General features: G+C 39.5%; 1 protein-coding gene across 2 annotated transcripts; it reads left to right on the top strand.

Moving 5' to 3' along the window:
- Positions 1 to 746: 746 nt before the first annotated feature.
- On the top strand, positions 747 to 23,530 carry MRPS31 (mitochondrial ribosomal protein S31). 2 transcript variants are annotated; one of them, XM_054050764.1, is made up of 7 exons: positions 747 to 862; positions 3,461 to 3,748; positions 4,418 to 4,576; positions 10,212 to 10,358; positions 13,404 to 13,477; positions 16,863 to 17,006; positions 22,057 to 23,530. In XM_054050764.1, the coding sequence occupies exons 1-7, from the start codon at positions 774 to 776 to the stop codon at positions 22,266 to 22,268; spliced, it is 1,113 nt and encodes a 370-aa protein (XP_053906739.1). In that variant the 5' UTR covers positions 747 to 773; the 3' UTR covers positions 22,269 to 23,530. The 2 variants fall into 2 exon arrangements, with proteins under 2 accessions (XP_053906739.1, XP_053906733.1); XM_054050758.1 differs by having other exon boundaries at positions 3,458 to 3,748; positions 22,057 to 23,529.
- Positions 23,531 to 24,312: the final 782 nt, after the last annotated feature.

The raw sequence follows: 24,312 nt of genomic DNA, 5'->3' as shown, positions 1-24,312 counted from the left end.
GCCCCTCTCCAGTTTATACCCATTGTCCCTCGTCCTACCTCTACAAGCCTTTGCGAACTGTCCCTCTCCAGCTTTCTTGTAGCCCCTTTCAGGTACTGGAAGGTCGCTATAAGAGCTCCTCTGAGCCTTCTCTTCTCCAGGCTGAACAACCCCAACTCTCTCAGCCTGTCTTCCTAGGGAAGGTGTTCCAGCTCTCCGATCATCTTTGTAGCCTTCCTCTAGACCTGTTCCAACAGCTCCATATGCTTCTTGCATTGAGGACTCCAGACCTGGACACAGTATTCCAGATGAGGTCTCACAAGAGAGGAATAGAGAGGCAGAATTACTTCCCTCGCCCTGCTCGCCACACTTCTTTTGATGCAGCCCAGGATACAGTTGGCCTTCTGGGCTGCGAGTGCACATTGCCGGCTCATGTCGAGCTTCTCATCAACCAGCACCCCCAAGTCCTTCTCTGCAGGGCTGCTCTCAATCGCATCATCCCCTACCCTGTACTGAAATCGGGGATTGCCCCGACCCAGGTGCAGGACCTTGCACTTGGCCTCGTGGAACCTCATGATGTTCTCACAGCAGAGCTGCTCCAGCCCTCTGTGCTCTGTGCCCCAAACCTTGTGAGTACACGGCTTTCTGCAAGTATGAAGCGCTTCACCTCCTTAAAGGCTGCACCAGCCTGGCCCTACCCGACACCGTGGGGCGAGCGGAACGCGGGGCGGGCGGAACGCTGGGCGCAGCCGCTGTTTCCGGCCGGCAGCGCGGGGGACGGGACCACGGGAGCCATGTGGGCCCTGGGTGGCTCCTGCCGCCTGGGCGGGCGCCTCTTGGCCGGGGCGGCAAGCGGCGGGGAGGCGGCGGGGCGGCCTCGCAGGTACCTCACAGGCTCCGGGGGAGAGGGAGGGCGGCGGGGCGTGCGCTGCGTCCTCGGGGCTGCTCAGGGGGAGCCACTTCCGTTCGGCGCCGCGGGTTGCGGGAGCCTCGTGTTGTAGCGGCTCCTTGTGGTGAGCACGGCGGGGCCCGGTGTCCTCGGAGTCCGTCTGTCCTGGCGGGCTGCCGGCACCGGGGGCTGAGGCGTGTGTGTATGTGTGTGTGTGTGTAGGTCTGGGGTTCTGCTTCTCGTGTCGCTTTCTTCGGCGTCCTTCTTATAGAATAGTTTAGGTTGGAAGGGACCTTAAAGATCATCCAGTTCCAACTCCCTTGCCATGGGCAGGGACACCTCCCATTAGATCAGGCTGCCCAAGGTCTATCCAACCTGGCATTGAACACCTCCAGGGATGAGGCATCCTTCTCATCTTGGAACGTGTGGGTCGGCAGCTGGGCTGAACGAGAGGCAGCAGTGTGGGCACATGGCCTAGGATGCCGACAGCATCTTGGCCTGTATCAGAGATTTTGTGGCCAGCAGGAGCAGGAAAGTGATTCTCCTTCTGTACTCTTCATTGGTGAGACCGCGCCTCAAATACTGTGTTCACTTTTGGACCCCTTGCTGCAAGAAAGACATTGAGGTGCTGGAGTGTGTCCAGAGAAGGGCAACAAATGGAGAACGAGTCTAATGAGGAGCAGCTTAGAGAACTGAGGCTGTTTAGCCTGGAGAAAAGGAGGCTGAGGTGAGACCTTATTACAGCTTACTGAAAGGAGGTTGTAGTGAGGTGGATGCTGGTCTCTTCTGCCGAGTAAGAAGTGATAGGACAAGAGAAAATGGTCTCAAGTTGTGCCTGGGGAGGTTTAGATTGGATATTAGGAAATATTGCTTAATTGAAAGGGTTGTGAAGCATTACAGCAGGCTTCCCTGGGAAGTGGTGGAATCCTCAGGGATGAGGTACTTAAAAGATGTGTAGATGTGGTGTTTAGGGACATGGTTTAGTGGTGGACTTGACAGTGTCAGGTTTATAGTTATACTTGATGTTAAAGGTCTTTTCCAACCTCAGTGATTCTGTGATGGGTATGTGTGCCCTGAACACGATTTGATAGCGTGTGTATCAGCAGAGTGATGCTGCCTGTTGGCACAGATAGGTGCCCAAAGCAATTTCAGAGCTCCTCGATATTTTTGAACAAGCTCTGATTCTGTAATAGTCTCATACATAAAGCAGCTTGGTTTCTTTTTGCAGCTGCGTTTGCTTTCTAGGCTTCTGAGCAGAAGACAAACCTAATGGTAGATGAAATACAGTAACGCAAATTGCAATTTACTACTGTCTTGCCATCTTGCTGTGTTTTCTGACGCTGTAGGCAAAGGTCTCTGAATGGATATATGGTTTTAGTGGATGTGCAGCCTGAATTAATGAAAAACGTGTTTGAAAAAGTCTGTGGAGAGTAGCTGTATGTAAAACAGCAGGACTCCTACCATCTTCTCATTAATGTGTTTCTGAAGCTTTCCTTAAATATTCCTGTTACTTTGCAACATTGAAATTAAGAGTTTAACGCTGACAGTTTAATGCCAGAAATTGATTAAGTGTAGGGTGACTGAAGTAATAGTGTATGCTTGCTGATAGTAGCAATATTTTCTTGTTTAGCCGAAGAGAGGTGGGTGTGAGAGGGGAAAATATTTAAAAATTCTTTCAGATGCGTTGAAGAGGTTTATTTTGATTCAAAATAAATATTTAATTGTATTTTTTTCTTTTATTTTGGTAACTTGAAGGTGGTTTTAAAACAGAAACATAGTTATGAGTTTAAGAATTTGAACTTTTCATTGTAGAGCATTAAAGAGAACAGTTCTTTGAATTCTATGGTAGTTTTTCCAGAGAATGCAGTTTTCTGTGTTGCAGCAGTATCCTAAGCAGCTTCCTTCACATTCTTGTCTGCACTGTGCCAGTTTTAGCTTTTGCAGTGATGTGGTCAACTAGGAGCTGTTCGAGATGGAAAAATAATGAAAATAACTTTTTTGTTTGTTACTGGGTTATCTTGCAACAGGAACCATTTCCTCATAAAGCTGCACAAATGCTTGGCTGCTGTATTGCAGGGCATAAGGTAGGTGAATGTGATCCATAGTAGTCCCACAAGTGTAAGCCAATATGAAGCTAAATGTATGTGCAGTGGCTTTTTCTCACATGGCTAGAAGTGATCCCATTGCTTCATTTTAAGTTACAGTGAGTTTTTTGTAATACTAGTAAAATTAAATTTAAGTACCAAGTACCGGTAGATTCAAACTCTGGCTGCCACCTAATGCAGGGATACTTAAGAAGTTCTTAGGTTAAACCCAATTTATTTGTGGAGGATATGAAGTTATTTAGTTGTATCTTGTGATGAAGAAACCATAAATAATCAAGAGTTTTAAATAATGTCCTGGCCCTTCTCAAAAAGTCAAAAGGTCGGTGTTGGTCATGTACTTAACATACTCATTTTGCATTCAGTTAGGTCTAGAGAGTTGTGACTGATGGGTTATTTGTAGGCTTACAAAATTTAGCCTTGGGTCCTGTTGGTACCTTCTGCCTTTTTATGTATGTATTTTTTTAAATCTTTGTATATCATCCAGCAGAATACAGAAACTCTTCAGCACAAGCAGCGTGCTTTCTGCTGAGAAAGATGAATCTGCTGCTTCCAAAGACAGCACCACTGAAGTGGCATCAAAGAATCGGGAGGGCATGGCAGAAACACCAAAGCAGAAGTTATTAGACATTATTGGTAATATGAAAGTAGAAGTGACCTACAGGAAGAAACTCCAAGAGTTAAAAACACGTGAGATCAAAAAGCAAGCCACAAACAAGCTTAAAGGCCTGGAGAGTGAAGGTACTATGCTTCAGAAAGCTACAGAAGATACCCAGCGGTAAAGTATAACAAACATTTCTTAGCCTGTTTTCTCCGTTTTTACAAATTGTTTCCCCCCCCCATACACACACTGTCTAGAACAAAATAGAGCATCGAAAGCCATTTCCAAGTATGTAAAAGAGTCTCGTAAGGGAATGTGGTGTGCATGTAGATTGCAGTAAGTCACGGGGAGAATCTGAATAAAAGACATTGTGTGCTTTCTATGATATGTTACTTTTTCTGCATTGAGGCTCTTGAAAGGTAGCACTAACAGCTGCCTATGGGAAGGGGGAAATATCATTCAGGTAAAAATACACTAAAGCTGAGGAAAATGGAAAAGAAAAAAAGCCAACCCCAAAATTAAAAGTGACATTGTGATTGTCGGGACTCACTGATGGCTCCCCACCACATCTCATTTATAATCTTGGAGGTCTGTGCTGGGTCTGTGCTGCCTGTGATCTTTGGCCACTCGAGTACAACAGTTTGTCAGTGTCATTTAGCAGCTGATAATTAATGCCACATTGGGCAAATCTAGCCTTCCCTCCAGCCACCTGCACCGTCATTTGGGGTAATGTGTAGCTGTAACTTCTGAGTTATTAAGATATAAAATGACAGTACAGAAATGTCAATTTAAGTATACTAAGGCTTTTATTTTTTCATATTTCCTTATCTGTTGTGTCTCTTACAGAGGCAAACCTTTAAATCCAGAACTGGTGGAGGCAGTTGCTGCAGTTGCATCTTCCCTACCACTTGACAAGAAACAGACAGAATCAGAACTACTTGCACAACTAAGGCGACATGAAGAAACCACAGATAAACAGAAAAAGGGGGGAACTGTTAACTTACGGTTTGTATATTCAATGTTATTCTAGAAATATTAAAAATTCTGATTTCTGCAATGTTAATTTTATGGCGACTGGGTTGAGTGTTGGAAAGATGGCCCTCAAAGATGCATTTGGATAGGTTGTACTTGAAACTAATGAATAATGGGAGCTTCGTTGGTCTGGTTTTACCAAACTCCCTAAATTTTGCTATCCTCATTCCAAAATGGTTTTGCAGAAATGGAATTGTTTTCCTGCCCAGAATCATTACTTTCTTGGACAGGCTAGCAAAATAACATTTTTTTGTGGTTGTTTTGTTTTTTTTTTTTTTTCCCCCAAGCTTCCGAGGTTCTTGCACAATGGATGGATTTGTAAATGTTTCAGACGTTCTGTCTGGACTGGTGAATTTTCATGACAGCTCTGCAGAACTGAACTAGAGCAGTGCTGTTTATAGCCCCACCCTTCCTCTCAAAACTTTCCAGTCAACCCAAGAAACTCATCTCTTGGCTTAACTCCGTTTCCAGTGCGGCTTTCAAACAGATGGGAAACATTTGTTTGGAAACTGAAACAGTTGTGCGTACTGCTTTTTTAGATGATGGCTAAAGACAGATCTTTTCATTCCCTTTTTTTTTTTTCTGTCTAGTGTTCAGGTAACTACTCAGAAAGTAAGGTATTAAATCTAGGTGAAACACTGACATAAACAGAAAGTTGAATCTTCAGCAAAATAGAAATGTGAAACCTTTTATTATGATGGTTTGCATTGCCAACTGCAAGCTGCTTATCTCAATTTTAATTTGCTCTGGGAAAATGAATTCGTCCCAAACCAGGGTTTAACTTTGACCCATGAATTGTTATTTGTAGGTTGCTTTAGAGGTAAGTAAAGGGATTTTTGTATTTTTAATCAATGAACTGCAAACAGTAGCCAAGAAACTAATGATGTTTGTGGCTGGTGTCTCCCCTTTATGTGACTGCAAACTAAGAAAGAACGTGACAGACACTTGCAAATAGATCAAGTTAGATGGTTGCAAATATATTGGGAAGCACAGCACTTGGTGAATAACTTTGTTAGACAAAATTTATGTTCCTCAGAGATTGTGAAGGTAAGGGGGAGAAACTGTGCAAGTTTCTCTTTTAGCCTGTGTTTATGATTCTGTCTACCAAGAGTGCTAACGGGGGTTGTGGAGAGCAGAATGAAATTCTCTCCAAACATGTGAAGTGTGTGCTATTTGAGGAGGAAGTATGGTAGAGCCAAAATGAATACCTTTAAAGGTTAGAGGTCTGGCTGTTTTATGTAAAATCAATGTGTGTCTGTGTTTTTGTTTGGTTTTGTGTGCAGTATCACCAAAAAACTGAGAGACACTAATGTAAGGAGAATAAATAAGGAATATTTTATATAAAGAGTATGTTCATTAAACTATTAATTACCAGTGAGGTTGTTCTGTCTCTCTCAGTGAGGTTTTTAGAAGAGCAGAACACACAAATGTCTTAATAATGGTGTTGGTTGTGGGTGACCAATGTAACTGGAACCTACTTCAGTTCCTGTTCAGATGTTGGAGTACCATACAGATTCAGATGGAGCTAATACATGCTGTGGCTAACCTCATATGGGCTGAACCTGTTTCTAGAGATATATATACTCTTCACTAAATGTAGTTGGTCTGCCTACTGGCAACAAGGGCTCACTCTCCTCACCACCTGTTGCACTTTCCCTGAAGTGCTTACCTGGCTGTAGCTGCTCTGGAAGGAGGCAGACATCTGAGGAAGTTTTAGTCTTAAGCAAAAAGGCTTTTTTTTCCCCTAAAAGAGAGTTTAAATTCTTCAGAAATTTAAAAGCTGAAGTCCCTGCAACTATATAGTGCTGCAATGTGGTTGGTTGACTGGTTAAGATGTGCTGTTACAATGTTTTAGAACGTGCTTGTGGATGAATCACTATAGTTAGGAAAATGTATTTTCCTCAACCAAACTCAGGATTTTTGGTTGGCTTGGAATGTCATGGCTGGCTTGCTCTGTCATAACTGGCTTGCTCTCAATTGAGTTGGCAAGTTCTACTCCCTGTGGCAGCTTTGTGAGCTAACTTACTTGTCCCTGGGAGTGTATGTTGATGTTGTTTATTATATGCTTAAAAGAATCATAGAATTGTAGAATAATTTGGGTTGGAAGGGATCTTAAGAGGTCATCTAGTCCAACTGCCCTGCAGTGAGCAGGGGCATCTTCAATTGGATCAGGTTACTGAGAGCCATATCTAACCTGGCTGTGAATGTTTCCAAGGATGGGGCATCTACCACTTCTCTGCGCAACCAGTACCTGTGTTTCACCACCCTCATTGTAAAAAAATTTCTTCATTGTATCTAGTCTCAATCTCCCCTCTTTTAGTTTAAAACCATCACTCCTTGTCCTATCACAGAAGGTCCTACTGAAAAGTTTGTACCCATCTTTCTTACAATCCCCCTTTAAGTATTGAAAGGCCATAGCAAAGTCTCCCTGGAGCCTGCTCTTCACCAAGATGAACACCACCAACTCTCTCAGCCTCTCTTCACAGGGGAGCTGTTCCATCCCTCTGATCATTTTGGTGGCGCTCCTCTGGACTTGCTCTAACAGGTGTGTCTTTCCCGTGCAGAATTACCTCCCTTGGCCTGCTGGTAACACTTGATTTTGATGCAGCCCAGGGTACACTTGGCTTTCTGGACTGCGAGTGCATGTTGTTGGCTCATTTTGAGCTTCTCATCCACCAGTACCCCCAAAGTCCTTCTCTGCAGGGCTGCTGTCAGTCCGTTCATCCCCCAGCCTCTATTGATAACAGGGATTGCCCTGGCCTAGGCGCAGAACCTTGAACTCGGCTTTGTTGAACCTCATGAGGTTCCTCCAGGCCCACTTCTCAGGTTTGTTCAGGTCCCTCTTCATGGCACCTGATCCCTCAGGTGTGTCAGCTGCACCACTCAGCTTGGTGTCATCTGCAAACTTGCTGAGGGTGCAGTTGATCTATGTCATTCATGAAGATAAACGGTAGAAGTTCAGTTTTCTTCCTTCATAGTTAGGTAACTGTTTGAAACTACCAATGGATGAGTTTTCTAGAAAGGCCAGCAACTCCTGCTGATTTTCATGACTGAAAGCTTGATTAATAGTAACCTTTCACAGTTAGACTTTGAGATTAATTTGATGCTTTCCACTTTCTGATCAGTGTTAAAACTGTTGATTTTAAAAAAACGGCAGAAGGCACTGAAATGCTTTTAATATATTAGAAAGCAATTACTTTTATTCATATGTGATTATTTTGTGTTGATTTTTTTTTTTTTGACAATGAGAGATCGTGGGCAGTTGGACTCTATTTTTTGCTTTTAATATGTCAACACATTTTCAAAGCTATTATGTATGTTCCTCTATTATTTAAAACTATTAACAAATTAAATGCCTTAACAAGCAGTAGGGCTATATAATGCTCAGCTGCAAAAAAAAATTGGAATGCTACTATTGAGATTTGTGAGGGTATGAAATAAATTGTATGCTGTCCACATCTCTGGGTTCTCGCTAGGTTTTTTTTTTTTCCAGGTTTGTGGTATGGCCTCCAGAGGTCACTGTTGTATGCAGTCATCTCATCACCTTGTTTTGTAGACGGCGGGAGGACAGTGTGTTCACTAGGAAGGGAAAATATTAAGGATACAGAAATTTATTTTTCTTAGCGTGGGATGAAGTTTCACTCAATGGAAATTACAACAGCACTATACCAAAATAGAAACAGTGGCCAAGTTGAAGTTTCACCTCCTGGTTTGAGTGAAGAAGAAATAAAGTAATTCAGAGCTTAGGCTAAAATATATCCAAAGCTCCTTGGGCCTCCGTTTTTAGTGTCATAATTATTGATTGGTGATCAGGAAGGATGGAAAGTCTGTGCTGGTTACAAAATCTTCTCATTTGTGGGTGGCAAAGGTATCTAGGAGCTTAATTTTTAAGCTTATGTTGTGACGTGAGGTAATACTATATAATATCTTAACCAGTGTAGGTACATATGGGTTGGAATATGATTTTGTAACCTGATGGTTTTCATTACCAAAGATGCTAAAAGCATCTTAGTAGTTTTATTTTTAGATAATACAGGGGCATTTTTAATGATGAAGTGAAGGATGTTGCTGCCATAAGTGTTCTTATACCAATGATGGGGTGACAGTTAGGATCTCCTGGTGAGAATATGAGACCATCAGCTGTATGTTCTGATAGCTTGGTAGTGTGGTCTGTCCAGACCTGCTGTGCAAAACCACAAATAAATGAAGTTTGGCTGTGAGAAGAGCTCTAAGGAAGCCTGATCGCACTGTAGCATGGGAACGCTCCAGCCTTGCAGGTCACAGCCAAGCCAAGCAGCTGGGCTGGGCCATGTGTGGCTGACCTTAGGAATTATGTCCCCTTGACCCTCGCAAGTGTGTCAAGCCTCTTGCCCAACACTGGCTCACTAATGCCAGTAGGCACTTTATTGAGTAATTTCTAGGCAATCTCAGACTGCTTTTTCTCTTAAGATTAAAATGAAATGATTTAGAACTTGTTTTCAGATGCCTTTTTTTTCAGAGTAAGCGCTTGAAGTGATATGCTATTCCTTTCTGCCATTTGAAATCACACCTAAGACCAAAGAGAAAATCCCACTGTATTGCTGTGGCAATTAGCTTTTACAATTTTTCAGAAGTATTTCTTGTTGATAAAAAATCTCTTTTGACTTAACCTACCAAAACCATAGTTTGAACTTCATTCAGATTTTCATAAAATGGATTTTTGACTTGGCCTATTTTGGGGGTTGTTTTATTTTTTTTTTTTTTAGACCATGTTTTTATCTTAAAACTTGAGCATTGCAATTTTGAATGACTGCATGTTACTGGAAGTGGTTAGAAGGGGATTGTAGCTGCAGGGAAGAATTATTAGCTTGGTCTTCACCAACCAACAGACCTACCAGTTAAGGGGACTAATAAGCAGAGGTGGAAAGGTGGTGTATTTTGCCCTTTGTGTTTAGAATGAACTGCAGATTGCGCCGGAAGAGATCAGAGCATTTGCTCTTGGTGTATGATTTTGGCTACAGAATTACAAAGGAAGATGTGGTCTGCTAATGCCATAATATGGTTACGCAATGCAACAGATTGCAGTAGATCAGGAAAGGTGACCTACTTATTAGGGAGGCATGATTGACCCATATCAACTGATGTGTGAAGGCAGGCTTCCTTTTGGTCTGCAGCTGCAAGGTCCTGTCGCTGGGCAGTGTTGATTCTTGCCCAAAAAGTGGTGATTTTTACCTCCCTGTTTCAGCGTATTCTTTGTTTCCAGGGAAATTCTTCATTTTCCTAAGCAAAACATACCAAACATGCTCTGTGAATACTGGTATGCAGGTATATGAAACTTCTTTTAGTTGGAAACTAAATAATTCCAAAGAAAGCATTCATTGTAGATTCAGTAGGCTAAAATGACACTTTTCATTTAATCCATATAGAATGCAACAACTGAGGTGGTTTAAAAAGTAAGACTTGAATGTTTGATAAGCTAGAAATGGGTGCAGTTTTGTGAGTAATCTAGAATTCTGTCTTGTAGAAACCTATCAAACCAATTGAGAATAGAGTGTCTGGTTAGTACATGTGACAAAATTCCTTGCTTTGTCAATTCATTGAGTTTTTACATTCATATTTCTAATTTCAGGAATGTTATTTCAGAAATGGCAGCTAAAAGGCAGTTGCAAGCTCAGAGAGGTGTGAGGATATCCAATCGCATTTCCTTGAAGTTGGATGAAGATGGTCAAATGCTCAGGCGTGGAAGACTGTCGCCTCAGTCTTTTGACTCCAGAGGGTAATTTTCTTGTCCCTTTCCAGTAGAAGGACTGTGCAAAAAAATTACTAATGGATAATATTTTAAATTGTTGTACATACTCATGTATGATACTTCAGAGCTCAAAGAAATTAGTTAAGTATTTTTCAAGAAAAGTGCTGTTAGGATTGGAATAAACTTCTGTGAGAACACTTTAGTTAATGTTAACCAGCTAATCAAGTAATGCACACACTTTTAACATTAACTTTTAGGTAATTAAAAATACTTGGTGCTGAAATGTAATTGTGTTTGTTTTAACTAGTTTAAATTACTCTCACTTATGGCTAACGCAGTTTTATTTCACTTTCTCAACTTCTTGAGAAATGGAGGCTTTGAAGGCTTACTTTTATCTAATCTATTTATCAAAATCATAATTTTGATAAATATTCCTTATTTAGATTAGTTTCATCTATTTCGTTGGAGTTTTAAAGAGATTTTAAAATTGGGGGTTTATTTTTTATTTTTTTACCTCCTTGTTGCAACTGATAATCATTCTGTAATTGATTTCTGGATTTGAATCATAGAATCATTGTCTGTGATATTATGGAATGGACTTCATAATTAACATGATGATTTTTGGGTGTTCCTTTAATTTATCTTGCTGCTGGCTTATGTGACCAGTTTATTTCTTAATGAATTAAGGAATGCCTTTTTTTTTTAAAAAAAGTCTTGTAAGCTATGCTTTCTTGCCTGTGGTATTTTGATTTTTCCCATGGCAGCTCATCTTCACATTCCTTCTTGGTATTTCCTTTCTCTAGCAGTTTCTGTTTTAGAAAGGTTAACTTCTCTAATCATTAATTTAATTTGCAAATGAATCCCCTTTTCTTGGGATTAGGGACTGGAAATTGGAGGAGTCATTTGTGTTTGTGTGGATAATGTGGAAGACAGACTGGATAACTAAAGGGAAAAAAAAGTGTAAATTTGAGTGAGTAGACTTGCAGTATTCAGCTCTCTTTGACCAAGAAGGCTGTTTCAGTTTATCATAAACAGAGAATTGTGGTGCCCTGTAAGGAAGAAATTGGAACATATGCATTGAGCCACACAGACCATGCAATAAAGCTGATTGTAGCCCGTCATTAGCAGAACTTTGCATGCTTGCTGACATGTTTCTGAGTAACTTCCTTGTTCTTGAGCTACCAAACCATTAAAATGTGTTAGGGAGGTATGGGTCTTGGGCCTCTTCAACACGGTAAGGCCAGCAGGCAGTATTTTCTTTTCCTGATGCAGAGCTTGTAGAAAGTGCAGGAGGGGCTTCTTGAAATAGAGGTTGAAGGGAAGGACTGGAACAAGATTCTAGACCAAGCCCTCCTAACTTAAACATCTCTGTCCTGGGATCTTCATTTAGCTGTAAGCTGCCAAATTGAGAAGTAAGGGAACTGACTTAATTATCAGTTGCGGAATCACTGCATAGATATTTTTAATCTGGGGATCATTATCAGACAGTTGGTTGTCACATGAATGTAATTTTGTTACTAGGCTGTGATTCTTGACTAACTGTGGGAAATACTTAAGGTGCTGGTTCAAAAGTTTTTCAAAGTTAGGAAGAATAGAAATGATATCTAGAAGTATAAACTAATACTGGAGGTATTATATGCTTGCACAGTGTATATTGTTTATATCTTTGCTAAACTTAATTTATTAATGTACTGCAAAATAATTTCACTTATGTTTGAGAACATTTATTAAATTTATGTTATCTGAGAAGCTGTCTAACTGTGTGGTGAAACTGTACTTGGTATATAGCTTAAGGAACAATACCTTAAAATAGCTTTTTTAAAATCCCTGTAATGAGCAAACTGTCTCTAGTTTCAGTCCCGAGTTTCCTTCCGCATCCCTGAAAATCTGGCGGCTATACTTTTCTGTTGATAGTGTTAAAAGCATGGGTTAGGAAGAATATCTTAAGTTTAAACGGAGTTTGTAGGTTTCAATGAAATGAGTGATGTTGCTTTATAGTAATTTGAAATAGTAATTTTAAAATAAATATTCCTCCAATTTATTGCTTGTATCATTGGCCAATGGTATTGGGAGTTACACACGGGGAAATATAATCCTAGATCAACATTCTTTTAAGGCCCTGTAATCAGATTGCTCTGTGCTGAATTAGATCCAAGGTAGTTACATCAGTAAAATGTAATATGACAACAGCAGGTTTGCAGAAGTAGTTGTGGCCATCAGATATCTGTAGTAAATCCAGAAGTGAAATCTTAAGGTCTGGAAGGGCAAGTATTTCCAGGGTAATGGTGACTATGTAATAAAATAAGGTAGGAACTAAGGATTTTGGTTGAAACCGCTAAGATTGAATAATTAAAAGCATAATTTGTTCTAAGGTTCATTGAGTTATACAGTAAAGGCATTGGTTTTTCTTTGTTTCCATTTATGGGAAAATTAATTTTGGTTGTGCGTTGTTTTTTTTGTTATAGGCTTATGCTAAAGATACATATGATTCAAAATAGATGTTTAGTGTGATACATTTTTATATTCAGAAGAGAGCAGCAAGGTGATGCTGTTTAAAGTATAACATACAGATATACTTTTAGTGTTTGGCCTATGGCAGGGAAGGTGACTGTATACTCTTCCAAAAAGGCTATTTATGCCATAAGGCAGGAATTGCTTGATTTAGCTGTTGCCTTTTCTCTTCCTGAATTGTGCAATATTTTTACAAGGAAAAACTCCGAATGACCAGATTAACTTTTTAGTTGCAGCTTTAAAATTGTGGTTTGATATTGTTTAGCTTTGTTCAGTTTCCTAAATATTTCTGTAAAAAAATTATTGCAAATATTATGTTTGATTTGTGCTCATTCTTTCACATGGAAATGTTTTGGGAAGCTCTGTTACAGACAAATAATAAAGTCGGGAACACTTTCTCTAGTTAAAAGCCTGAGGATTTAGTGCGAGTCACTATCTCATTTTTTTTTCCTCCAGAGATTTGCTAGTTCATGAGAATATTTTGTGCTTTTGAATTTGTTATCTGCCAATGTTGTGAAGTGTTGTGAAATACTAAATATTGTTTTTCTTTTTTGTTTATAGGAGTCTCAAAGGAGCAAAGAGACTTAATATATTCACTAAGGCTTCTAAAGAAACAGAAACTGCACTGGAAACAGGTTAGCGGAAATTCGATAATGAAAACCCTAGTAAAGCCAAGTTCTGAATTTTTAGAATATCAAGAGGTTCACTTCTGTGAAGGAGACTTATGACCTGTTAACTTTCCCTTTTCAGACCTATTAAAAAAAAAGAATCCTTTAATGTAACTCTGATTTTTATTAAGCAAAACTTCTGTGCAGTGTTATAGATTAGTGTTTTCTGTACTAATCAGGACAATCTGCAGCTGAACTTGAAGGGTAAAACTGGCTTTTTGTCACTAAGGCCAGTCTTATTTCTGCGAGTATAAAACCAGCCTTGAGAATGGGTGTTTTGGCTCCAATAGCTTATTTGGTCAAGTTGCAAACCTGCTGCGTTCTTTTTATGATGAAGAAACACAAGGCTGCAATTCCAGGGAAACAAGCGTGCTCTATGAGCACCTAAGCAGAAGCAGGGTAAAAAAAGGCCGAGACCATACTTTTGATTGATTTGTGGTCTTCTCTTCTTTAGTATTCTATATGTAGCATGAAAGATCCTGTAAGTGATGGAGAAATGACAGCTTGCTGTACCTACTGTAAAGCTCTTCTTATATGTTTAGAACCATAGAATAGTTTTGGTTGGAAGGGACCTCCCTACAGTGAGCAGGCATCCCTTCAGCTGGATCAGGTTGCTCAGAGACCCATCTAACTTTGATCTTGAATATCTCCAGGGATGGAGCAACTACCAGCTTGCTGGGCATTCTCTTCTAGTGTTTCACCATCCTCATTGTAAAAAATGTTTTCCTTTTATCTGGTCTGAATTTCTCTTCTTTTAGTTTAAAACCATCACTTCCTGTCCTGTCGCTAAAGGCCCTGCTAACAGGTCTGTCCCCATTATTGTTGTAGGCCCGCCTTAAGGATTGAAAGGCCACAATAAGGTCTCCCTAGAGCCTTCTCTTCTCCAGGATGAACCACCCCAACTCCCTTTCTCACTTTTCTTTCTGAACAATGAAACTGTGCATTGTTCGCACTGACTTTTAATATGCTGATTTCTCTAAACTCTTCTGAGGTCCTTTGGAAAAAAGACTTGATTTTCCAGTGTAGTGAATTAGAACTATGTATAAAACCAGCACCTGCAGAAGAAATAGTATTCCTCTCTCTGATATCTTGGGAAATTGTATGTATTTGTTTCCATTTCAAGAGTAAGGCTGTTAGTTTCTGCCAGATTCTAACTGAGTAGTTTTCTCCTTTTTCACTTGAAACTACAGGGAGAAACTAATTTGTTGACTAAATTTCTTTATTAAACTGTCAGTTTGCATATTTTCGTGTGAGCTTTCTGAATGCAGTTATCTCTGGTGGACTACGAAAGTTGCTTATCGGAATGGAATTCAATTTGCTGTCTTTTAAAATTGCCGATTTCCTTAAAATTGGTTCATTTTACGCATATAAACATAGTGAATGATGTAGTATTTGTTCTTAGCTATCGTATTAAATGTGATGTTCAAGTAACTGACATTGAATTAAATTTACGCAGGTAAAATAGTGAGAATTTAACCTTTCTTTTTCACGTGAGCACAGGGCAGGCGCAGTTGCACATAGTGGTCACCCTAGGTAAAAAGTTGAGAGGCACTTTTTTTTTTTTAACCCCAAACTGGAATGTGTACAATTTGTGTAAGAGAGCAAGTGGAATTTATTTGATTTTTTATTAGCTATTAAGAAATGAGATCTGCTTAGCTTTTTATGTGGTGTTTCCTTGTTTGATTCCAGGTACCCTCGAGGAAATCTACAATGTATTCTAGTCCAGGAAGCTTATTACTTGGCTCACTGACTAAGCCTCATAACAAAAAATTTGTTTGTGTTAATCTTGGGAAATATCAGTGCAGTGATTGATTCATTTGCTTTCACTTTCTTGGCTCATATTAGTGGAGACAATGAGTTAAAACGTTATTTATACATCGCAGAAGAGCAAGTTCTGTGTTATGTATTGAATGTTTACTTTGAAAACTTGAATGTTAACTGGGAAGTAAATTAGCATCCTGGAAAAATAATTGATAACTGTTAACCTAAAATAGTAGTAGTATTTTCTGTTTCTCAGAGGTGAAAATATGATGTTTATCACCTTTACTGAAGGCTTGACCAGCTGGGTTTTTGCTGTCCTCTATTAGAAGATCTATCGGTAACGCATTAGTAGAAGGTGGTATTCTTTAAGATGTGGACAATAATTTCATTCTGGTATGTTTTCTCATAGTTGTCTTTCATCTGTATTTTATTCTTGTCCCCAGCTCTCAAATCAGAATAGGCAGCTAGGGAATATAGTTCTGGAAACTTTCTTGCTAAGTAAGAAATAATTTGAAAAAGTATCTTCTGATTTAACACAAAAAATGAAAACACTCTTCAGTATGTAAAAATACTGCTTGACCCCCCCTTTTTTTTTTCTTTAGGAGGGCAGAGATTTTTTCAAATCCAAGTGAATTTTCATCCACTGAGTCAAAGATGAAATGACATCTTACTTCCAGATACTTATGAGTAGTAAAATGATAGCTGATTTGCCATGATCCACTTCAAATGGACTATTACATCTGAATTGACATCAGGATCTCTGTTCCAAGGAGCTTAGGGTGAATTGATAACTGGGAGAGTCAAGAAAACAAAGGGGAGCATGACTTGGGCCAGCTCATGAGACAGTAGCCCAAGGCACTCGTGGGGGGTCCTCCCCGTCCTGTAATAACAGCTTGTTCCCTTCACTTCAGTGATGCGGTTCAGACTGGTCTCATGACCAGTGCTCCTGGGTGGAGGGGCAGGAACTCCATTAGAGTAACTCCACTGTGTTTTGAGTACCCTTTGATTGAAAATAATAAATAAATAAATGCATCAGGAAAGATGCATCCCTAAAGGGACTGTTGGGCTTCGGGAGAAGAAAAGGAAGTCGGGATTTCTTAAGCCTGAGACACAAAATCTGGAACACTTAGGAGTGTTGGGGAAGGAATTGCTGTTGTTTGTAGATTGGCTTTTCTCCCTGAAGTATAACTGTGAAGTACCTGAAGACTCTGTAGTAAGCAAGATGCTTTAGCAGAGAGGACCAGTCAAGTTCAGAGTTTGTTGTATGTACAATTTCTGAAAGACAAAAAAAAAAAAAAAAAAAAAAAAAAAAAAAAAAAGATTGTGGAAAGCTAAATTCTTGGTCTGTGTTAAAGGCTTAAGAAGAAATTGTCCCATAAGAGCTCAGCATATGTTTTCACCAGACACTTGAGAACTTAATCGACTTTTATTTCAACAGAGAAGTTTCATGGTGATGCTGGCATCTAAGGTTAAAAAAAACTGTAGTGCTGAGAGTACAAGTCTGCATAAAGATTGACATTAAAAGGGCTTTGGTTTAGCCTGTGAGAAGTCTTTGGCATGCTGACAGATCTTTACAAAATTTCTCTTTTAGTATCTTCACCAACAATTTGGGATCTGGAATTTGCAAAGGCAATTGCAGCAATAACTGCACAGCCTCCCAGAAATGGTTTTGAGGAGATGATCCAGTGGACAAAAGAAGGAATACTGTGGGAGTTCCCAATTGACAATGAAGTTGGTATGTGCACTGTTAACTTTTATTATCTGTCTTTTTTGAGAATTAGATTTAGAGCATGTTATGACCTTTAACTGTTGTAACATAATGTTTCAGCTGTGAGTCATGCATTTGATAGTAAACAAATAAAACTTTCCAGCTGTCCCAAGTCAGAGATGCTTCGGATGAACTCATTCTGGCACTTTTCAGGTGAAGTCTTGCAGGTGGTTTGGCTGCTCTCAAGGCTGACTGCTGCCAAAAAAGGGAGAACTCCCTCTGTTTCTCACTCAGCCCTGATACTTTCAATACCAAAAGGCCTTTCAAGTCTATTACATAATACCTTTTACTATGTGCCTTCTTTAAAGAAGCTTCTAGCAGAGGACAGGGAATCTTAAAACTGCTGCATGTTTTATAATGCTGATTCTATTCTTTGGTGTGGCTCTCAGACCACACGGCTAACTGGATCCTAATTGGCAGTCTGCCAGTTCCATATCTGCAGTGGCCGAGTGTTAAACAGTTGTTTGTTCACTATGTTCTGTCTGTTTCCTAAGAAGAAACAGTCACAATTTTCACGTACTCCGGGCATCTATCTTAACTAGACATCTTTGTGCATTGTATTTACTTTTATTACCATTAAAAGTAAAAAAGCAGCTCTGTGTGAAGTTAAGCCAGCAGAAAGAGAGAATGTTGAGGAATGGAAATAAAACTGCAGAAAGCAAGTGTACACTTCAGGAATGGGGACTTCATAACTTCAGGGAGAGCTTGGCTGTGGTTTGGGTCTTTTTTTTTTTTTTTTTAAAGACTTTAAAGACATCAAACAGAACTACTTTACAATGATTCGGTGACTGAAAGCAAAACGGGTTAGTATCTGAAGCTGGGAGTCTTTTAAAATCTGTACTATACTGAGCTGCAAATTTTATAATGTGGTTCATTGTTTCTTAGTGTTTATTCTCATCCTATTTTGGCAGTTTCTTCACAGAATTTAATCACCGCTCCCAGGACTGATTTGTTCCATCATGTAAAAAACCGAGTATATTCTAGTCATGTTTTTGCAGGCTTAAAACCACTGCGACCAATGGTTTTTCTGTTGTTGTAATGTGGCTGGAACCCTGCTGTCTGGGGCTGTAAGTGGACCAGGCGTCTTAGGCAGCCAATGGCTTTTCTGTTGCAGCAATGTGGCCGGAACCATGCTGTCTGGGATGGGGTGGCGAATGGACAAAGAATCTTTACATATACTTAAACAAGAATCTTTATTGATTTGTCCACAAAGACGAGTCACGTGGAAAATTCCAGTGGAGCATTCTAAAATCTATCACCTCTCAGGTTGAAATATCAAGTCAGTAAATTCTGTCCTGTCCAACTGCCTGCCACAGGCTGTTAATTAGATGCGGTATGTCAAAGCACAGTTAAAAGAACTTTTCTCTAATTATATCAACATACTGTAATTTCAGTGGCTCTGCAAAAATGATTCTCCTTCCCACTGTTAATTGTGCATTTTTGTGACAGTCTTCTCCATCAATAGGACATTACCTCAGCTTGGTCTGTATCAAGAAATGTGTGATTTTGCTTTCATGCCACAAGCACATGGCTTTAAGAACAGAAGTGTAATTAAATTTTCTATTGAGAAAGCACGTATTTTAGCATTATATAACTCCTTATAACTAGGGTACAGAGGATCTGTAGTGTTCTTGTTAGTGCTTTACCAAGGCGCTGTGCTATGCTTTGAGGTATCAGGGCAAGATCATGATTATTAGAACTTCTTTGGCCTTGACATGAACATCTGAAAATGTGGCTTGACACATTCAGTTGCTGCAGCGGTTAGTAGCAGTCTTCCCCCCGACCCTGCTGCTCCGTTGTCGGCTTCTGCCTGCATGTCCTTTCCCTTCTCTGATGCAGCTGAAAGTCACCGTTATGCAGAAAAATACCTTTTTCCTCTTCATCTCTCTGCCCTCTGATTAACTTTTACCAGATGGCAAACCAGTAGTACAGCTTGCGTAACATGGTTCTTACTCCTCCTGCTCTCTGCTTGCCTTTTCTACTTTTAGTAGCTTTAGTTCTGCTCCGTGACTTGCTGTGGCATAAAGTTGGGAAAAACATTGATTTCTGTCCCTTCATAAAGTGATTTCTGTGCATTTATGCCTAGATGACTCAAATCTTTAGGAATGCAGTGGTTAAAAGGAACAGTGCAGGTTATTGATGCTACTTTGCTTTAGCACCTCGTTGTGAGAACCAAATGCTTCCAGTGGGCCAGGGACTGTTAGGGCAGAAGAGATAGGTTTAATGGAATTCTCAGAAAAGTAATGCCTCAGTTGCCCTGATGACTTCCTTAGGCAAAAGTTCATCAAGTCCTGTTCTGGCTGTTTTGCTGAGAAGCTGTTCCCAGCAGAGAAGCATTTGATTGGTTTGCCAAGAGAGGTGGCAAATGTTACACAATCATTTTTTATTTGGTTTGTTCTACTAGTTCTGGGCCTGTTTTAGGGACCTACTTTAAAGGCACAATTAATCTCATTCTAAAAATCCTAGAATCGTAGTATGGTTTTGGATACAAGGGACCTTTGAAGACCATCTAGTTCAGCCCTCCTGCCATGGGCAGGGTCATCTTTCACTAAACCGGGATGCTTGATCTTCTTTATTTACTATGAGCACGTCAGTACAACTCTCTGTAAGGGCTGACATTGCATTTGAAATGTCCTGTTCAACCCTTGTAGGAGGGTTAGTGTTTTTGCTAGAGAAATTCCTCAGACTTTCTGTTTTGTAGTACATAGGGGGTTGGAAAGAGGATATTGAGAGCGAGTGACTTCTTGCTTCTACTTTAGACTCCCACCTTCAATATTCTTTCTAATTAGGTTTCTGAGGACAGTGCAAGAGAGGGTGGGGAACAGGATTTTTTCCCATGCAGCAGAAGTTATGGCTTGCTGGGAGTAGGGGAGTCTTGCGAGCATATCTCATCTAATCAGTTTCCAGCAGAGGTCTCAGCCTCTGATGCTTTGGGCAATTGTGGTCTCTTTTTGTGATGCACACTTTACTCTTTGAGGACTGAAGTATGTGGTCTAACTGAAGTGTTTGGACTTAACGCTTCATCCCCAAACTATATATACTGTCTTTGACAAGTGGAAGTTGAAAATACATGATGTAGTGGTTCCTTTTAACCTGATTTTTTTTGTGAGATTGTAAGAGTTTTAATTTCTTTCAGGTTAGAGATGAAAATTAGAGGACTTGCTGATTAGTCATAATCTTTCCCAGTACCTGCTATTCCCAAAGTAAGAGCATAAAAGGCCAACTTTTACTGTCGGTGTTACTCAGATTCTTTCAGTAGTGGGTTCATTGGTTTATTTCGCTTGGATTGTTGTGACAACAGAAGTGTGGAAATCTAGATAAGATGTTAGCTCGTGAAAGCAACCAGCAGCATCTAGGTACAGTGAGGTTCTGCCTTCCCTTGGTATGGGAACGTCAGTGTGGATGCCATGGTAAAATGATCATCTCTGTGCTTCTGTAAGTGGACCTAAGTTTCCAAGTACAGCAGAGCTATACCTTCTGAAGCTGACATGACCTTGTTTTCCTTTTAACATAAAGAAAACCAGAGAGAGCTTCTGGAGAAGGAAATGTGCTTTCTTTTTCAAGGACAAGGGAGATAAAAGTGACATGTAGCTGGCATTGATAGACACATATTTCTGGGTAAAATCTATGGGAAAACTAGAAGTATTTCCCAACTCCTTTGGGCATTGCAGTACCTAAAGTTTAAAAAAGGAAAGAAATAATGTGTGCTTGAATGAATTGGATGTACTGTGAATAGGATGTAGACTTCATCCCAGTGATGCTCCTGTGAAATGGAAGAAGCTCTGACACAGGAGGAAGCCTAGGACTTCATTAATATCTATTTTAATACTCCAAATAATGTTATCAGATACTATACGTATCCCTATCCCAGCTAGTACAGGAAAACATTTACCCTTATGTGTATGGCACAGACTTCCCATTCTTGTCATTGCATATGATCACTTCCAGGTATTTTTTTTCTCCTATAACAAACTTCTACTTGAAGTGGCAAATTTAATTTACAAATCTGTAGCAGACTGGGTTCAAATAAAAAACTTTCACCTCTCTCTCTAACTGAAGAAAAATCCGTCAATTGCAAATCCAGTTTGCCTTTTTTTTTTTCTCTCTGAATTGGGAATTGCAAAAGCAGCCTTTTATTTTCTGCGTAGGAATTTGTGCTACAAGTCTTTGACTTGTGTATACTAGCATCACTGTATGAGCAGCAGCAAAGGAAATCCACAGGCTGGAGAACAAAAATTTACCACAAGACCGGAGCTGTGTTTGATTAGATATCTCCAATAATTCCTTGTCCTGTGTTCCTGGATGTTTCAGAATGCAATCTCTTTTGCGCTGGTTATAACTTAGAAGTAGCAGCTGGTGAGATACGCAGCAGTTTTACATCGGCATACACTCACAGATTCAGAAAGTGTTAGAAAAGCAATTTACTCTGCCATTTGATAGCAACAGGATTTTAAAGCCATGTCTTGCAATCGCAAGAAATTGTGAAATTGCCCGCTTGTTCAAGACTAGCTTGCATTCTTTAATCCTCTGCAGAATTTAGGCAATCAGTATTTTCTTAAAGAATTTATTAAGAAAGTGTCCACAATCTAAAAGATGGTACCTGTGATGTATCAAAATGTCCATGTATTAAATAAACAGGTTTTTAGCAAGAAGATTTATTTGTTTTTTTTAATTATTCCCCCTGCACCTGTCGTGACATAAGCTTTCAGTGACCTTAGCAGCTGGAAAGTTGGTTTAAATGTTAGATATTCTCATAAATAAGTGCATAAAATGGAAGTAATATGTAGATGGGAGTATGACATATGCTGACATTTTTTGTGTAGAGGGAGAAATTAATGTCTTAAAATTCTGTAGTTTCTTCCACTTCTCTGTGGTTGAACTGTGCAAAGGAATTAGAAGGCACAGAACCATTAAATTTACTGATTTAATTTGGAAACTATATCCTCTTTTACTTTGATTATGATACAACAGGAAATTTAACATTTTGTCTTTTTTTTTTTTTTTTCCCTCCTGCTAGGGATGGAGGAAGATGCTGAATTTCATGAACATATCTTTCTGGAGAAACACCTTGAAAACTTTCCCAAGCAAGGACCTATTCGCCACTTCATGGAACTAGTCATCTGTGGGCTGTCGAAAAACCCATACCTCACTGTTAAACAGAAGATTGAACATATTGAGTGGTTTCACACCTATTTTGAGGAAAAGAAGGAACTACTTCAAGAGATGTGAGACTTGGGAAAGTGATGAACCTTGAAATGAAGAATCATTAAGTCAAAATTGATGATTTCTTAAAATGGAAATACTGTCAGTGGATCATGTGACCTCAAAGTTGTATTTTAAGTAATAAACTGAAAGGTCATACTTTCGTGTGTATGTCCATGTATATGTGGATATTTTTTGACAACAAGGAACCAAAAGTACAACTTCTGGAGAATGTGCATTTAAAATTTAGTTTATCAAATTTTTTTTTCCTTTTAAATTTGAAGCTAATCTTTTGACCATACAAAATATTATTAATTCCACTTACTACACTCTTTGCACTTTGGTGTGTATCTTGATGAGTTTGATCGTTTTTCCTGTTCTGGAAAACTTGTAGGGCTTTCATTTTTTAAAATTCTAGATACAGCTCTGATTTTTGAAAAGCTGCTACTGAGATAGTAACAGTTCATTTTGCTAATTCATTAAATACACTGGTATTTGGCTGGTATGAATCCTTTCTATCCTCCTTTCACTAATTATCTTTTTTGGTTAATTTTAAAAGTTTTGGTAATGACTTAAGCAATTTGAATTGAATGCTTCTTAGTTCGTCTGCTCAAAGAAAGGCTGTTGTATTCCTGTGATGTGTGCACAGCATAATACTGGTGAGTTACATAAAATAATACAAGAAGTCCCTACGACCATCTGTTCATCCATTCTGAAGCTTTTGACCCAACTTCCCATCGGTATTTATTGTTTAAAAATGGGTCTGGTTGTCAAGCAATCCATAAAGTTCAGTTTGATTAGAGCGAGTGGTTCTGTGTTTACTGCAGTGTTGGGAGCTGAGGTCTTATCTCCTGGGAGCTGCGGGGCTAGAAAGAGGGCTTGATGTGGCTGGCAAGGAGAGTTGTTGCCTACAGACTACTTTTGCATGATGCCCTTGCTGTTTTCTTTCTGGTCCTGTGACAGTGAAATAACTTCATATTTTCTAGATGATCCTTATTGAAATTAGATGTATATTATCCTTCACATCTCTTAAGCAGTTGCAATAGATTTGACTTCAGTTATCTCTTGTTAATTTTTCATCCAGAATTGTTCACTTGGTCATTCAAAATCTTGGATTATGTCTTGCTGATTAATTTTCCAGAGCATTTCCAGCTCACATATTGCGTTCTTCCTTCTTTGCTCACAATTACTCCAACCACTTTAGCAGCTATTGGCCCTGTAAATATGCTCCTATCCTTTCCTTCCTATTTTTTTTGGAATTGATGCAGGAGGGAGGAGGTTGTGGAATGATAAAACACTTCATGTGATAACTGATTCTGAATCAGAATTACAAGAAAGCAAATTAAAGAGTTGGCCTTTTTCTGTGAGTTGGAATATTGTTGCTGTGTTCTGCTCATCTGCAGAATATGAATTTGCCTGCCTGGGAAAGGCCAAGACTGAGGCTGCGGAAGGGAAAAGCAACTTTTTGGCTTTAGCTGTAAGAACGGCAGGATTCAAATTCTGCGGAAATTTTCAGAGGCTTCCTGGTTTAGGGATGGAGAGAGTGAAAATTATACCAACAGTACCTCTGTTCTGTACTAATTTTTAATTTTTAAGGTTTTTTTGTTCCATGTCCAGATATATTTTACTTAAAAAATACTATTCTTCTCAAATTCATTAGTAAGGTCAGTACTCTGTCGAGCCCTTACAAGAGATCTTGGTGCTTAGCATCTTTAGAAAGCTGTAGTAATTCCTACTTAGGTGCTTAAATATAGATTTGAGAGTTAATACTAGGCAACAGGATTTGAATAATCAGACCTAGCTGTGCATATGTATGGATGCTTACTGGGACTTCCTGAGGCACATTAAGAGAGCCCAAGTGGCAGGGCTTCTGTGTAGTTTTTTTTCTTGGGTGTACACTTCTTTGTAGTCCCAAAGGAGTAGGCTTGCAGGAATTTAAAGCGTTGCTTAGATATTAGTCACTTAGAAGCATAAAACCCATGCCCTTTGTTTTGCAGCCCGAAGGATAAAAGCTATCTGCTGTGGTTCAGAGCAGAGACAGTGCTGCACGCTGGATCATTTGGGGTTTTCT

This window comes from Cuculus canorus, chromosome 1, assembly GCF_017976375.1.
Source record: "Cuculus canorus isolate bCucCan1 chromosome 1, bCucCan1.pri, whole genome shotgun sequence".
Classification (NCBI taxonomy): domain Eukaryota; kingdom Metazoa; phylum Chordata; class Aves; order Cuculiformes; family Cuculidae; genus Cuculus; species Cuculus canorus.
This window is presented reverse-complemented; position numbering and strand designations above follow the sequence as displayed.

Bases quoted from the DNA above. Each gene is read 5' to 3' on its own strand.
- MRPS31 (XM_054050758.1), top strand. From the start codon at position 774: ATGTGGGCCCTGGGTGGCTCCTGCCGCCTGGGCGGGCGCCTCTTGGCC. The intron at 4,577-10,211 runs GTTTGTATATTC...TTCTAATTTCAG, and splicing joins GGGGGAACTGTTAACTTACG to GAATGTTATTTCAGAAATGG. The intron at 17,007-22,056 runs GTATGTGCACTG...CCCTCCTGCTAG, and splicing joins CCCAATTGACAATGAAGTTG to GGATGGAGGAAGATGCTGAA.